The 16,662-nt window shown below is 35.9% G+C and overlaps 1 protein-coding gene across 7 annotated transcripts in view; it reads right to left on the bottom strand.

The window, feature by feature from the left end:
* COMMD1 (copper metabolism domain containing 1) overlaps positions 1–16,662 on the bottom strand; it is a 65,108-nt gene that overhangs the window by 24,891 nt on the left and 23,555 nt on the right. For 6 of the 7 annotated variants that reach the window (XM_039348534.1, XM_039348535.1, XM_039348538.1 and 3 more), the window contains one exon: positions 11,800–12,081. In XM_039348534.1, the coding sequence (XP_039204468.1) occupies positions 11,800–12,081 (282 nt within the window). Of the gene's footprint in view, positions 1–7,190; positions 7,221–11,799; positions 12,082–16,662 lie in introns of those variants that run through there. The other variant, XM_039348541.1, reaches the window with a different exon arrangement.

Below are 16,662 nucleotides of genomic sequence, written 5' to 3'. Positions count from 1 at the left end.
TGGTTTGCCTCTACATTCTGAATTACTTCTTGTAAGGCTTTGATTTCTTTGCCCTGGGTAAACCTTTGCAGTTCGTCCAATTCTGTTTCTGTAAATACTTTATTTCGTGTTATAAATCGGCGTTGATCTGCTAGTCTCTGTTCTATTATTTCTGATTCTGGATGTTGTTCTTTCCAGAATTGGTGCATTCGTTTTAGATATCCTCGTCTTGTTGGACTTGATGTGTAGTAACAGATCATTATTTCTTCCAACTATTATTATTATTATTATTATTATTATTATTATTATTATTATTATTATTATTATTATTATTTTTTTCACAAAATTAGTTTATAGTATTATTACTATTAGCATGTACAACTCCCATGATCGCATGCTATTAATTTTATCAGGTGGGCTTAATTGTGAGTAGAATTCAATGCTACATGGAGAATGGCTTTTCATACATCCCTTAAAGTAAAAGAAGTTCATGCATAAATTCAGAAATTAGAATGAAATTTTTTTCATTTGTGCACTAAAAAGATACATGTTTTTATTTACCTTCCATAAACTATAACCTTATATTTCCTTTTTATGCATCATACTTTATTTTTTCTAGCTATAAAGAACACTGAGAGCATTCTGTTTGCATGGAGTGTCTAAGTAAACTTACCAATCCATAAATAAATTCACATTTGCAAGACTGAGACACATTTTTTTTATATCCTAATAATAAGAACTGTTTTTCACTCAATTTCAAATTTTATAACGTGGGTGGGCAGATTTCATTTGTGAAAGCTGATTGATCTCTGCTGACTGATGTCTAATGGATGTTGTTACAAATTCTCTAACCAATACTCATATTATCACAGAGCAGATAAATAAAAATCAATCTGATAAAATCCAGACTATAATTAGCACAAGGAATAATGAAAAGAGTCATTAATTTGGACAAATCAAGCATGGAATAGACTAAGGAAATATCTAGCTACATTATGAGCACTAACGTAGTGTCAGTGACTCAACAATGAATCCAGAAGAAAAAAAATACATACCAAAAGCAATTCAGTCAGGAAGACAAAATCACAGATTAAATATATAGATATTTGTCATTTAGTACTAGAGTTAGTCCTTGTTTAATGACCACAATTGGGACCAACAACCTAGTCATTAAGCAGTGTAGCTAAGGAAAATATCACAATTTTATGATCTTATTTCAGATTTCTTTTGCTTTACAGACCTGTGAATGTCATAAATACAAGGATTAGTAGCAAAGTTAGTTTCTCATGATAACTGCACATGGTCATTAAATGAGAGTCTGTTCTACTCTGTTCTGCTCCGCTCCACTCTCCACTCCATTATTCAGATAAGCTGATGGAGATCAGTAAAAATGGAACTTACCTGCTAGTTTATTATATTAAAGATATAATAGAAAGGAAACTAGACAAAAAGTATATCTGCCTCTAAAGCTGTCTCTAAATGTAAATAATGATGGCCTGTATTCCAACCAGCTGGAATGGAAATAGTTCAAAGCAATGGATCACAACTTTTTTTTTTTGACTGATAACACAGTACTCATGGATTTCCTCACAAAATATTTATCCCTGAGAGAAGGGTTTGTATACTTCTCAATGGCTGTAGTGGAGGAGGTAATCTTAAGCAATTATATGGCAGAATGTTCCCTGCAAATGTTCAACTTTCTGAATGGATGTTTTCTATCCACTTATTAACCTTTGTCTTTGTTTCTGCGATGATTAGTATTCTTTCAAGTTGGTCTGTAATCACTAACTATTAATTTTTTTAAGGTTACTGAACCATTTTGGAGCCAATAATTATTCTTGGGTGTGAAAATGTTGCTGACATTCCAACTTTATATTTTTAAACTTTTACAACAAAATGATAATTATGTAACTAGAAAGTCCAAGGGAATATTTATGGCCACTTATGTAGTCCTCATGTAAGGAAATTTAGGCAAAGAGAGAGGCGGAACAACTGTAAATAGAATTAATCTGACAGCAGAGCAGTCACAGTGGTTTGATTTCTTCCTCATCTGTAGCTTAATGAAATGACTAAGAGGCAAAAAGTTGGTAGAGGAAGGATTAATCATTAGTAATATATTTATAGTTTTATATATTGAAAAACATCCATGCAATCTTCTCATTGAGAGTATAGAGATCTAAGCAAGCTGGCAAATCAATGATTCAGCAATTACAGCCAATTCAAAACCTCAATGTCACAAAATAGAAAAAGCAAAAACAGACAAGGAACAGCACTCCAGTTATTTTCCCTATCCTTAGGAAAAAAAGCTGCATTAGCTTTATTCATTGAAATGTTGCCAGAAGAAAATAGGATTAAATTTCAAGAGAAAACCAACAGACTCTGCTTTCATGGTATTATCTTCTCTAATAGAAAGAAAACCAATTTGGTTGAAAAATTCAAAAGTAATTTCAGTTTAACAACTAGGAAATATTTATCAACTAGTTAGTTGGAGTAAAAAATATTTATCTTAAGATCCTCTGTAATCAGTGAAAAGAACTTGTTGACAAAATCTGTTATAAACTATTAAAGTTACAAAAACTAGTGTCATTATATAATAAGAAAATGTCCTTTTAATTACATTAAAAGGTTGATATTTGAAAACAAGACAATTCTCACCATTTTATAGGAGAGAAACAGCTGATAGGAAAAAATGGCTAACATGCCAAGACTTATTAATGAAGTCAAGAGAACAATTGACTTCAGAAGAATATAATGTTTAACGACGAGAAAGGTTTAATATGGATAAAAAGATAAATACAACTGAAAAACACAAATTGGAATTTGAAATTGAATTATGTATAAAGAACAAGTAATAGCAAAAATGTATAAACCTTTGTTAAGATTTACAATAGAAGAGAACATGTTAAACATTGTAATAATTGTAACATAGTTAAACATGAACTATTAACTTTGGATATAATATATAGATGGGTACTTGGGAGAGAATGTGGGTAATTGGTATTAAATTTACACTGTGTCGGAACTTAAGATAAATATTGTGAAGAAACCAAAATCTTTTTTTTTTTACTGGGACTTATGGACAATAAATCAGAACAGAATGAAAGAAAGAAACAATGATTTATGAGTTCAAAGATTTTAAAAGAGATAGATTAAGTGAGGGGCTGAACGGACTTACAGTATAACATCTAAGAGGAATAGGGTATTCTAAGATTTTTTGATTATCTGCTGAAAAGATGGTCAGAAGTTAATATATATCATAACTTTAGTTTCTTTTCCTTCCTTCCTTTCTTTGGATTTATCTTTATATAAAATTGCACACACACACAAGCACATACTTCTCTGATCCACTCTAAAATCAGAGATCTGTTTAGCCTTGGCAATCTAAAAGATATCAGCTAGACTCACTTAACTTGCTCTGGTTTTATGTATTCTAATTATTTTTATAATATAAAGTGAATATGTACTCTCTTGTCTTTTCCTTTAAATAACTGATCTTTTTAAGTCTAGGCTAACAGATTCTCACTGAAAGATGTTCTTATTTTAAGGATTTTATATTTGTATGTAATAACTCTTTAGATAACAGCTGTAAATACATTTGAATGAGACATAAGTACCCAGGAAAAGCAGATGAGTTTAATAACTATTATTTTACTCACACAATGAGCCAAGAGAACATATCATGAGTATTATTGGTCAAAATACATAAATCTCTACTATTTCAGTGTCTCCAAGATGTACCTACTGAGATTTTTTCCAAGCAAAAGATCTTAAGTGAATTGGTTTGCAGTCCAGGTCCTTCTTTAGTATACAGAGTAAACAACCGCATACTCTTAAGCATATGAACTTCCTACAAGGTCAGCATATAAAGTGTATTATTGTTATTTATCCACCTTTATTAGCAACTACAGAGGAAATATCAAATAAGAATGAATATCAGAATACATACTATATAAAAAGGCAACCATTCTATCAAATTATCCATCAAAGACTGACCTAATTTTTTTCTTCAATCTAAAAGAAACATTGTACTATCTCTTTTTTCCCCTATCACTAAACCTCAGTGGAGATTTAGTGTTTTCCAAGAGCATCTGTACTAAACAGAATTTTGCCAGATGTAGAAGAAAAAGATGGTTTTGCATTTCCTAATCATAAATGATATTACATTCTATCTTTCAACAGAATGTATAAAATCCCTAAAGAGTAGGACATCAATTACAGTAGGAACTGGTATAGCTAAAGGATTTCATAGGTACCTATTGTACAGGTAGTCCTCGAGTTAAGAGTGTAATGGAGCCTGCCCATTCCACTTGTAACTTGAAAAGTCGTAGAGCGAATCTCATACCTTGAACGAGATCACTCTCTTGCTCTTTAAGACACACGCAGCTTGTTAACCGCACATGAGATATCTCAGTGTGGGGAAGGCCAAGGAGAGCCTAGTGATGGAACAGGCCCCCAAGGCCTCCCCCACCCGCTAAGATATCTCATGCTTCCCCCTCCCTTCCTGCCACGCCTGATTCATCTAAAAAGATCCTGCTGCCACCCGGATCTGCCACGGTTCCTGCTGCCACTCGGATCTAAAGCTGGGATATGCTTCTGCATCCCCCCGCGGCCCAATCCGGGCTCTGGAGGCCTTTTTCAGGCTGCTGCTGCCTGGATCTGAGGCCGGGGTATACTATGTAGCCCTCTGGTGGCCTGTTTCCATGTGGCAGCGGCCTGAAAAGGGCCTCCGGAGCCTGCATCGGGCCATGGGAATGCCGTGGAAGGGTCCCCCAACCTCAGATCCAGGTGGCAGCAGCCTGGAAAAGGCCTCCGGAGCCCAGATTGGGCCGTGGGAACGCCACAGAAGCATTTCCTGGTCTCAGATCCGGGCAGCAGTGGCCTGGAAAATGCCTCCGATGCCCCAATCCAGCCTCCGGAGGCATGTGGAATCATTCACCAGCTTCGGTTCTGTTCTCTGTTGAAGAGAACAGAGGCCTAAAGTACCATGAGATCACACGAGATCAGCAGCGTGAGATTTCACCCCACTTAAAGTATCTTGTGATACTTTAAGCCTCCATTCTCTGTGAACTCATTGAAGGCCTGGAACAGCTAAGAAAGTGAAGGATCTTGATTTTCGCAGGATGTGTATTAAAGGCCTGGTGCCTAGGAAGACCCGGGGCAGAGATGGGGAGAGGGATGGAATAACCAGGGTGAATGTTGCAGTGCCACTGCTGTTGCTCGTAAGGGTGAACGATTGCTGTGGTGGGCAACACTCATAATTTCAGGTGTTGCTCACAAGCACTAGGGGGCGCTCATCATATAACTTTGAACGAGCGTTAAGTGAACACTCGTAACTTGGGGATTACCTGTATAAGGAAATGAAGAAAAGAATTTGAAAGGACATATAAAAGGAACTTTGATAAAAAATATGAAATCTTTTAAAAACAAGAAAAAATTGGATGACTTCACCATAAGCTTCAACATCAAATGCATTTTACTTCAGGAACAATCTTAAGAAATATTTCATCAGATATGCCTCCAGACTCAAGAAATAGGCTAAACACATAGCAAGAACTGTTCAATAAAGATAGGGAATTACCAAGATGATATATTTAAAAATTGCTGGAAATATAAAAAGTGATCTCACAAGAAATATCATAATATGGAATGGAATGGAACGGAACAGAAGATAACAGAATAGAATAGAGCTGGAAGGAACCTTGGAGGTCTTCTAGTCCAGCCCCCTCTCAAGCAGGAGAACCTATACCATCTCAGTCAGGTGAATGTCTAGTCTCTTCTTAAAAATATCCAGTGATGGAGTGCCCATGATTTCTGGAGGCAAGCTGTTCCACTGGTTAATTGTCCTCACTGTCAGGAAGTTTCTCCTTAATTCCAGGTTGCTTCTCTCTTTGATCAGTTTCCAACCATTGTTTCTCGTCCTGCCCTCTGGTGTTTTGGTGAATAACGTGACCCCCTCTTCTTTGTGGCAGCCCCTCCAATATTGGAATACTGCTACCATGTCTCCCCTATTTCTTCTTTTCTTTAGACCAGCCAAACCCAATTTACTAACCTACATGTTGACAGCTACAAAAACAAATTTGACACAACACTGGAAAAGATTAACTTTGTCAATGATTTCAATTCGGGACAGCAAAATTGGAGAAAGTGGCAAAATTGAGAGTATATATTCCTAATACTTTAATCACATTAAAACAGGAATAGCTACAATCTACCTCAGGTCTGCTGATATCAATCATAGCAGACCAGGAATAGACAACTTGGTTTCTTCCAAATATTTAAGGCTTCATCTTCAACAAACCCTAGCTAAGACAACCATTAACAGGGGCAAGAGGGCACCCAACTGCCTATTTCGGTCTAGCTACCAAAATCTAAGATTCAGTAAAATGTTGAAAATAAAGATATTAGGAATCATAATTTAAATTCATTTTATTTAAATGTTTAATTACAGATAAATATTTAATTACGGATGAAACCACATTTTGTGATAAAAACAAGATTCAAAGCGTAACAACCTGCCTTATAGGACCATAAAACCATGAAGATCATGAAGGCTGAGAAGGCTGAGATTGTCTATTTGAAAGACAGTGGTTGTTCTGGATCTGAGACAGGATTTTGTCTGCTTAAGTGCTGAATCACTGTCTTTTCACAACATGCAATTTTCCTTATAAAGCTCTTGTGGATGAAGAGTATTTATTCTGGGAAAAGTTTATCAACCCTTTCAACATCATTTCTTTCTATATCTTTCATCCTATTCATTTGGGTTCTTGATCAATGTAGTTTCAGAAAATTTCCAATATAATGTTGGTTTTTTAAAATTGTGTTTTATACAACTGGATTATGGTATTATGTGGATTGGAATTAACATATTTTGAAGCACTTAGCAAAGTTACTTGCTAACACTAAATTCATCCACTATGCTTCTATTTAATGAGTGGAAACTGAAAAAAAATTGGAGAAAAAAGTATTAACCAGAATTTTTCAATATAATTTTTGTAATAGAAAGGAATTGACCAGTCCTAATTTTCTAAAGAAAGAGATGGAATGTATATAACATTCCATGTGAGTGCATAGTTGTTACACAAGATAACCAGCTCAAAGATGCATATAATTGAAGAGTCTGCTCCAAGTTTTCAAAAGTACTTTAAAATAGAGGAGACTGGATATGAAAATGATGTATTTCAGTGAGGATCTGTTTTCTTTCATTATTTCATCCAAGCTCAGACGTTTCAGGTCACTATGACCTAGTATGAAATGTAAGATAGGAATCCTCCTTGAATCAAATCTTTTGAGATATTATTTGGTACAATATGCTTGTTCTGTTCAAATGCTATATTCTATTTACAAGCAGAGATTGAAATATCCAGAATAATAGACCAAACCAAACTCTGTGTAGCTAGCTACTTTCAGTTTGATGGACACATATATAAAAAAATTAGACTTACAGCCATAAAATTATCACTCTCATGATTAAAAACAGAGACTGTAATATAGTGTCTAGAAACATTCCTATGCATACAGCCAAGAGGATGTAGAACAGACAGGCAGAAGTCGAGCAGTGAACATTAACAAATCAAGACATGATGAAAATTCCTTAATCTAACAATGATGGACAAACTCAACCATAGTTTTGTCTGGAAACTGTAAGCATCCTAGATCAAGCTAAATTGAATAACATTAGAGAATTCCTGGAAGCTTGGGACTCAGACAAATCAGCCATCAATGGACACATAATAGATAACCTCATTTACACACCATTCAAAAGAGACAATAAAAAAAACCTAAGAAGGAAACAAAAAGACCAAAACACATCCTCTCCGGAAGCCTACACCCAGATAAGCAAGGATTTATTACCAGGCAAGCAACCAAGCAGAAAACCATACTCCCATCAGCACTGACAGGGCAAATTACTGTATATAAAGAGGGAGCAACTCTACACTTACTAACACTGATATTATCTAGTCTGATAATAAATTGTCTGTAAGCAAACAGCCAAGCTCAGAGAGCACCAAGAACTGCACAAGAAAGCAACTGCTTAGAAATAAATGGGAATATAACATATTAAAGATGTTCTTGCTCCCACATATTTTATTGTGAATGCATTGTGTTTATACTTATACACTTCCATATATTTAAGAATATATCAAAGGAGCATTGATAAAAATAACCACTGACAGGGAACAGCTGTATTTTAAAAATGTTTGGAATTCTAAATCAGCTCTTTTCCTCATTTCTTCCTGAGCTATATAAACCTTGTCCTTTCAGTTTGTTTTCTTTTTGTTCTCAGGTCACTTTTTCCAGTTACATAACTATTCTATTCAGTACATATGCTTCCAAGGAGAACAATGCTCATGTGATTTCATTTGTCGTAGTCACCAGATGACCAATGCTAATATCATTTTTTTCCCCTTGGGAGACTAATACTTTTAATAAATTGTGGCAGATGTGCCAGTCATCTAACTTGGCTGCAAATTATTTTTACAGGAATCTCACTTTTGTTAAGTAAGAGAAACAAGGTGTAAGCTAGATTAAAACAGAGGATAATAAGACACTATTTTTTGCACTTATTTTTAATTAAGCAATGCCTAAAGTATGTATGAAAGAAATCTAATAAATAAAATAAATGAATATCCTTAAATTGTTGGGTATAGTCTTACACAGGTTCTATAAGGAAAATGAAGTATTTACTTTATTATGGATTTATTAAGGATTATTTATTTTGTGCTATTTTTCACTGCCAAGGATTGATTGAGACAGCATAAAAATCATTAAAAAAATCCTATGTGGCATTTCCTATCATTTACCTCTTAATCATTTGCTTCCAAATTGTTGCTGGCTTTTTTTCTTTTATTTAAGTTTTTTTCTTTTGACATTATTTTTACACAGGTAAAACAATGATGTACTCTCATATGTCCCATCCTCACTTTCTATATATAAAATACAGTATATATAAAAGATATATTTTGTAGCATGTTGCTTTTTTGAAATATTTGTCATTACTGAAGACTAAACATAAATCACTGTGTAGGTTAATTATTTTCATAGTTATTGGAAGTTAAAAATGTTCTTCTCAATTCCTTGGGTAAAAATTTGGGTGCCAGTATGAATTTAGGCAGCTTTTTAAAAAAATTCTCTTTGTAACTATTAATGTTCTATTACAGATAGATTAAACAATCCATTGGTATATTATAGCATGGATTATTATTAATAATTTAGTTAATAATATCATTACAAATATAAGTTAGATTATTATAACTTTCTACTTGAACTAAGGCATTAACTATTTTATTAATGAAATCATTTTTGTAGCGTTTTTAACTTATTGAAGTTAATAGGTTATACAATATCTTTTAAAAATAACCTCATTCTACTTTTAGATTCATCCTAATCACAGATTACTTTTATATTCTCTGCTCCTGTTAACAGTTACATCATCATAATTAACTTCTTTCAATTTTTTTTTTTAGATTAGGATAGGCAATCTTTTGACCTCTAAACTGCCAGGTTGAGAATCAGAAGCTGTCCACGTGCACATTTATGTGCTACCTCATTAACATACAAGCATATACATATTCATTCCTTCATCCCCATCCTAAGCAACAAGCAACAGTCTTACTCAGGCTAATTGGTTTATTCATTTTTTCTAGTGTCATGGATTTTCTATGAAATCTTTCCTGTAGCATTTTCAATACAGAAATGCAGTTAAATATTTGAGTTGAAATTCAGACTTTATCTTGGTCAAACACCAGCACAGAGGTAATTTATTGAATGAATTGCATGGGTAGTGGGCAAATGAAATTCCACAGGAACTCTTAACATTCAGCTTAGTACTCATCCAAAGATGTTATAATGCAATTTATTTTTGACTTACTACACAAACATAACCATGTATTTTTTCTTGAAATACATCCACATATTATATCATGCCCAGAACACATGATGACAGTTATATGTAAGCACAGAAAGAAAGGGAGGCAATTTTAGATTTAATAGGGAAAAAAGATAGTTAAAAACATGGGTGGCATGGAGCAGGCAAAAGGTAAAATTTTCATTATGATATAAACTATTATTTTTCTCTGTGTGTCACAAAATTGCACTCAGGTGGTAGAGGTTGCATTATGATGTTGCTATGGACATTTTGCCATTTTGACAAAATCATGAATTTCTATGAATATAACATAGTGAAATTAGGAAACAGAATATCTGCTCATCTTTATATATTATATAAATTAGGTAGTTAATTCTAACATGGACCAATCAATTTGTTTGGCATATTACACACTTAACCAAATAATAGAGTTGGAAGGGCCTTAGAGATCTTCTAGTCCAAACCTCTGTGCAAAGAGGAAACCCTATACCCGTGGTGGCGAACCTATGGCACGCGCACCATCTTTGTGGGCACACGCACCATCACCCCAGTCCTAGGCCTTCAGCTGGGTTTTATAAAACCTTTTCACTTCCGCCACCATGTGCAAAAAAAAAAAAAAAAAGGTTCAATCAATCAATTTCAACTCCTCATGGGGAAAAAAGATCTCACAAAGTTGGAATTGATTGATTGAAATTTTTAGTCCCACCCAGTGTGCCACTACCACTGAAGCCACTCCCACCCAATGGGCTACACCCACCCAGCACCTGACGATACATAAGTGGGTTTTGGGTTGCAGTTTGGACACTCGGTCTCTAAAAGGTTCATTATCACTACCTTATACCATTTCAGACAAATGGTTGTCCAATCTCTTCTTAAATTCCTCCAGTGTTGGAACACCCACAACTTCTGGAGGCAACTTATTTCAGTTACTTTGTATTCAGATTTTCAGACAGTTGAGTCAGTGTCAACTTCTTTTGTTCTTAGAAAAGGCCTTTTAAAAATGTTAACACCAACAAATATAATACCTTATTGCAATAGAGAATATGATATAAAACATATGCATGCAACAACCTTAACTGCAGATATAAGGAGATATGCAAGAAACAGTACCTTGGTATTAGAATGATTTTGTTATTATAATTAGAATTATTTTGTTATTATAGAAATGGCTTTAAATGTTGAGATTGTATTTTTGTTTTGTATTTGTATTGAAAAAAGTTGGACTTTTTTTCTTTCTCTGCACTTTTTCTTTCTCTTTTTTTCCTAATTTTTTTCCTGTATTTTTATTTTATAATGAAACTTAATAAACATCTTATAAATCCAAAAGAAGCAGTGACTTGGTAACTCTTAGCACTGAAATGTTCTCTACCATGTTAACTGCAGCTACTGCTCAATTAGTGCACATAATTACATCTGCTTTATGCAAACTAAAAATAGAAGAATTTCCTTTTTTGGGGGGGGGGGAGGTCAGCATTCTGTAGGAAGAGAAGTAAAACATCTTAATAAATTATGGAAATTTATGTTGTGCTATGTGGGATTCTGTAGGAATCAGAATGATCACTTTGATGAGATTTACCATATCAACAGTGACATGTAAATCAAACAACGAATAAAGGGCTGTAATTTTTTTCTTTGTTCTTGCAATTTTAAGACATCTCTTCAGATCATGCAGGAGGTTCCATATGGACAATATAGGTTACTCTGCTTTGGAGACAAGCTACACCTGGACTGGCTTCCTGAAGTTTACACCCCCAAATTTTTGAAAACATCAGTCTGAGGAAGCATGGCCAATGATCCAAGCTTGAGATATTAAAACTTAAAGAAGCCTGCATTATAGTGATTTGTAATAGTATAAGCTGTTAACTGCATTCCTTTTCTTTTCCTCCATCTTTACGAAGCAAACACTTACTAACATGTAACATTCACATTGGTAAAATAAAATAAAATGCTCTTACCTGTCCATTTTTCTCAAGTTCCATTTCAACTATTGCCACAGGACTATTCATCTGGTCAATGTGTCTTGACTGTGTTTTTAAATCTATTCTCCAGCTTATGTTTTTCAAGCTATTTTCCCACTTGCTTTGATTTATCAGACTCTCATGAATTTTTGCTCGCTGGTTCTTCCAAAATTTTGCAATAACTATAGCATGATCGGTTGTGATTCCCCCTGGTTTCTTTGTTTGTGCAGTCAGAAAAGCTTCTAGTTGATTTGAATCCATGTCAGCTGAAGCTATTGACTGAAACAAAACGACAGTTTTACAATCTGCAATTCTACTTTCTTTGATAAAGTAAGTACAATTCTCAAATTATACATTATCCACAATTCCTTATTCCTCCATCAAAACAAACCTAGACTGAATTATCCACTTCTCAAAATGAAAAGCAACCATTTGTTCTTGGTTTAATGGGGATGGGGGGAAGAAATGAAGAAGACACAAATTTCACTGTTATACTGAGGTGAGGCCAGCACAAAATTTTATAATAAAAACACTAAGTTCTGACTCTTTAACTGTCTCTTACCTAGAACAGTAAAAAATGTGTTTCCTGGGTGACACTTAAGATCTTTAACGTTAGGGTAATAGGAAATTGAAAACAGCCCAAAAGAAAGCAACTGTAAATTAATTTTGTGCTATATGTTTGTTTGGATAGAAACCAGGAGCTAAGCTTGAGTGTGCTTTTACTTCGACTAATCCATAAATGTTTTCAATGGATTGGCAAAATGACAATAGCTTTTAAAATAATTTTGGGCATTAAACTGACAAAACATAAGAAGTATCTTATTTAGAATAAAATATTTCCTGAGGATGAAATATAAACATTGCAGATAAACCAAATGGGTATAAATTAAAACGATAATGAGCATATAGTACTATATAGCATCTGGTGAAAAGCATATAATAGAAAATGATTACTTGTAACAGATGTAATTGATGCATGCTTATAGTACTAGAAACCATACTCTCTACATATGATTTCCTGGTCCATATAATCTATAAAGTAATTATAATATGAAGAAAACAGAAGTAGTACTGAACTGATTGGGGATAATGATGACATTTAGCATAAAGGTTACTGCAAAATTGCCAAGAATGATTAAGATGAGTGAAATCATACAACAATTGATTTGACCAAAAAAAACTTCCTAAAACCCTTTTACAAATATGAGGCTAATGAAAATTGAGAGGATATATCTATCTATGGATAGTTATTATTTAAAAGTGCAATTAATAAAATGTCAACTAGAATATAACATGCAGATTTGTCAAGTCCAAGAAGATCCTAATATGATTAATGTGCAAGGTCAAAGCAGTCAGAAGAGAAAATAACTATTGCCCAAAATGAGAGAATTAAAAGTAATACAAACACTGGCAAAATTAATACAAAATAAAAGATGTAGCAAAATATTTTTTAAAAAATATATTACCACTAAGTAGTTATATAAAGAACTTGGCTAATTAGACCAAGGAGTGAAAGGTATATAAACATAGTAGAAAGAGTATAAAAAAGCTGAACAAATTGCTTATCATTACGAACAAAAACAAAGGCAAAACTAGCCTGCTCTGGGAAGGAATTTAAAAAAAGGAAATTAATAGAGATAAAACAAAATAAAGTACTATGCTTATCAACAGATTAACAAATTGCTAGGTATAGATGTCATGCACAAAGAGTTCCTGAAGAACTCAAAATATTAAATTACTGATCTTCAATCAAATATGCTACTTAACTTTAAATTCAAATTCAAAACAACATGTAACTTTTTTTCCAGAGGAAATCAGGAAATAAAAAACCAATTTAGGGCCTATGGTGTTGATTAATCAGAGATTCATGTAAAAAGCTCTGAAAGGATATTCCCAAAGCAGGTCAGTAACAATAAAATGTTAAAGATATATTATATAAATAAACAATAATTCATCACAGAAACTTCTAACTTTACCTAGCCACTGTGGACTAGCAACTTAATAAAAATGCCAATCCACTGGGCAGCAATTTCAGAAAAGCCCATGTGGCGCATTGGGACATTTGATAGCAAAGAAGAACATTACTTCAGCATATTCTTCCTTTTGTTCAATGCCCAACTTTATGTGAGAGTTTATCAGTGGTGGGATTCAAATATGTGAGCAACCAGTTCTCTGTGTGGATGCCGCTTCCGGAAGTCCATTCTGGGTTGGGTAACAAAAAACTAGCTACCGGTTCTGCTGAACTGATGTGAACAGGCTGAATGCCACCACTGGAGTTTATGTGTTATTGGTTTTGAATTTGAAAACCAATACCAAAATCCCCAATCAGCTATGAAGATTACGGAGACAAAATTAAATTCCATCTGACCTGTTTCCCAGGACTCTCACATCTATCTGAGATCTCCAGAAGTAGGATGAGATAGAAATGAACATTTAATTCGTCTAAATTTGAGTTAATCGCAAATTAACTACTGAAAATCTGCCTATCTTCCTTAAAGAAGAGAATTTAGTATTTCAATATATCTTCCCTGAAATATAGGAGCCTTTAGCGGAACTTTCAGCCACAGCTGTAGAACTATTTTTCCTCTAATCCTGGAGCATTCTGCAAGAACCTGGGAATGGGGAAATAAAGTATTTGCCTTAACTTGGATATAAGGCTAGAATTATGGTGTAGTTAAGGCTACCAGAACTGGGTTCCAGAAATCTAGCTGATCTGTATACAGCAGCAAGGTTGGAATTTTGTATCTCTCTTTTCTGTCATCCAGATTTTTCCAGCCCAAATCTGATTGTCCTAATAATCTACCTTCCTCTTCTGTTGTGTAAAAAAAAAAAAAAAAAGGAAGCCAGTAATATTTCTTTCCATTTTCTATAACGACATGATAAAGAAAATAAACATTGTTTCTTTTCTAAGACAGATTTTCTTGGCAAAAAAGAGAGTAAACCTGTGACAGTAAACTGGCAAGTTGATAACCTGATTCCTAATTATTTTTTATTTTAGGAGAAGAATCATAAGACCTTAAAACTAAGAAAAGCATTGTTTACTGCTATAAGAATAATTTTGTTATAATATACTTTCTTTGGTTCAATAACAGCCTTCTGATAAATGTCAGTAGAATATGAAAATTCCAAATGCTATTTCCATTACGAAAAAAAAATCATGATTAATAAAATGGCTTCCTATAGCCTAATAATTTTATTACAAAACAAAAATGGGCCTAGTATCTGAAAACCAGAGAAAATATTTATCTACATTCATTGTGTTCCCTGAAAAACACAAATAACACGTGTGTGACAATTTCAGGTGGAAAACTCCCATTGTTTCCAGAATAGATTATTACTTGTCAACAATAATAGTGGTGTTCTAAGAATGTTTTTTTTAACCACAAGCCATCTAAGCTTTTTTCTTAGCAATTCTTCAAAGCTGTGGATCAGGGGTAAAAACTCAATTTTATTGAGGGCCGCATCAGCATTGCGGTTGCCCTGGGGGGGGGGGCAGGTGGGTGTGGCCAGGGTGGGTGCGGCCTACTGGGTGGCCGTGGATGGAGTGGGTGTGGCCTACTGAGTGGGCGTGGCCAGCTTTACATCGTTCGCGTCAAGGGTGCCTGTGGGGGCCTGGGCAGGAGTGGGACAGATCTGAGGGTCTCTGGCAAAACGGGGTGGGACCAGGGCAAGTGCCAAAGCATGGTCCACTGGAGGAGCCTCACTGTTCCTCTCAGGCCATGTGGGGGGGGCAGATAGTGGTGCAGGCTGCCCGGAACTCTGGGCAGCAGAGGTCAAACACCCAGCCTGGCTCTCGAGCACCCGCGGCACCAAGCCCACCCCACTTCCCCAAGGGGGCCTCCATCTGCACTTACCTCCTCCTCAAGGCTCCTGCTGCTGTGCTTGCCCTCCTTACCCAGGTTGCTCATGATGGGTACGAGGGTAAAGTCAGAGGGAGGCCCATTCCATCTCCATGGGAGGAGACCCAGCTTTGTAGCCAAAGCTTCCTTAGCAATAGGATGGGAGACCCCCAGGATAGGCCAGGAGGAGGGGGCAAGGGGATGGTGAAGGGGCAGCAGGGCAGGACTAAGGCAGGACTTCCCTCAGACCCTCCCTCTCCTTTCCTTTCCTTCTTTTCTTCCTTCCTTCCTAAGTACAGAGTGGTGGGAAACTATTTGAGATGAGGGAGGGAGAAAAACAGGCAAGAAACACAGCTGGGGAGATGTCACCCTTCGTGAGGAATGAAGAAATGCACCATTGCCTGGAAGTGGCCAGCACATGGCCCTCACCTACTTCACATATCTGGCTTGGTGGGCTCTGGGGGATAGGATGCCATGAGCAGCATGAGGTCATTATCTGTGCGACACCGCCCAGCCCCCAGCCTGTCTGGTATCAGCAGGCAGCGGGATGCTCTCCTCACAGCGCCAAGGCTGAGCCAGGCGGCGCAAATCCAAAAAGAAGTACGACACTGCCCAGCCCCCAGCCTTCCTGGTCTTGGCAGGCAGTGGGGCACTTCTCACAGTGCCAAGAGATTGAGCTGGGTGGTGCGAAGCTCACCAGCTTTGCACTTCTCATCAGATTCACACTGCCCGGCTCAGCCTCTCGGCGCTGTGAGGAGAGGACCAAGCTGCCTGCCAAAACCCCTCCCTCGGAGCTCATCAAGCCAGATATGTGAAGTAGGCCAGGGCCATTTGCTGGCCACTTCCAGGCTATAGTGCATCTCTTCATTCCTCACAAAAGGTGACACCTCCCCAGCATGCACCGGGGGGGGGGGCGATGCGGCAGGGGCTGGTTCCTCACTGTTTCCAGATGGCCTTGTGGAGCTAAGACTGAATGCGTTTCAGCATAGATGGCCACCACAAAATTGTACATTGGCTCCCT

This window comes from Crotalus tigris, unplaced genomic scaffold, assembly GCF_016545835.1.
Source record: "Crotalus tigris isolate CLP2741 ecotype Arizona unplaced genomic scaffold, ASM1654583v1 scf7180000018156.160129, whole genome shotgun sequence".
NCBI lineage: Eukaryota > Metazoa > Chordata > Lepidosauria > Squamata > Viperidae > Crotalus > Crotalus tigris.
This window is presented reverse-complemented; position numbering and strand designations above follow the sequence as displayed.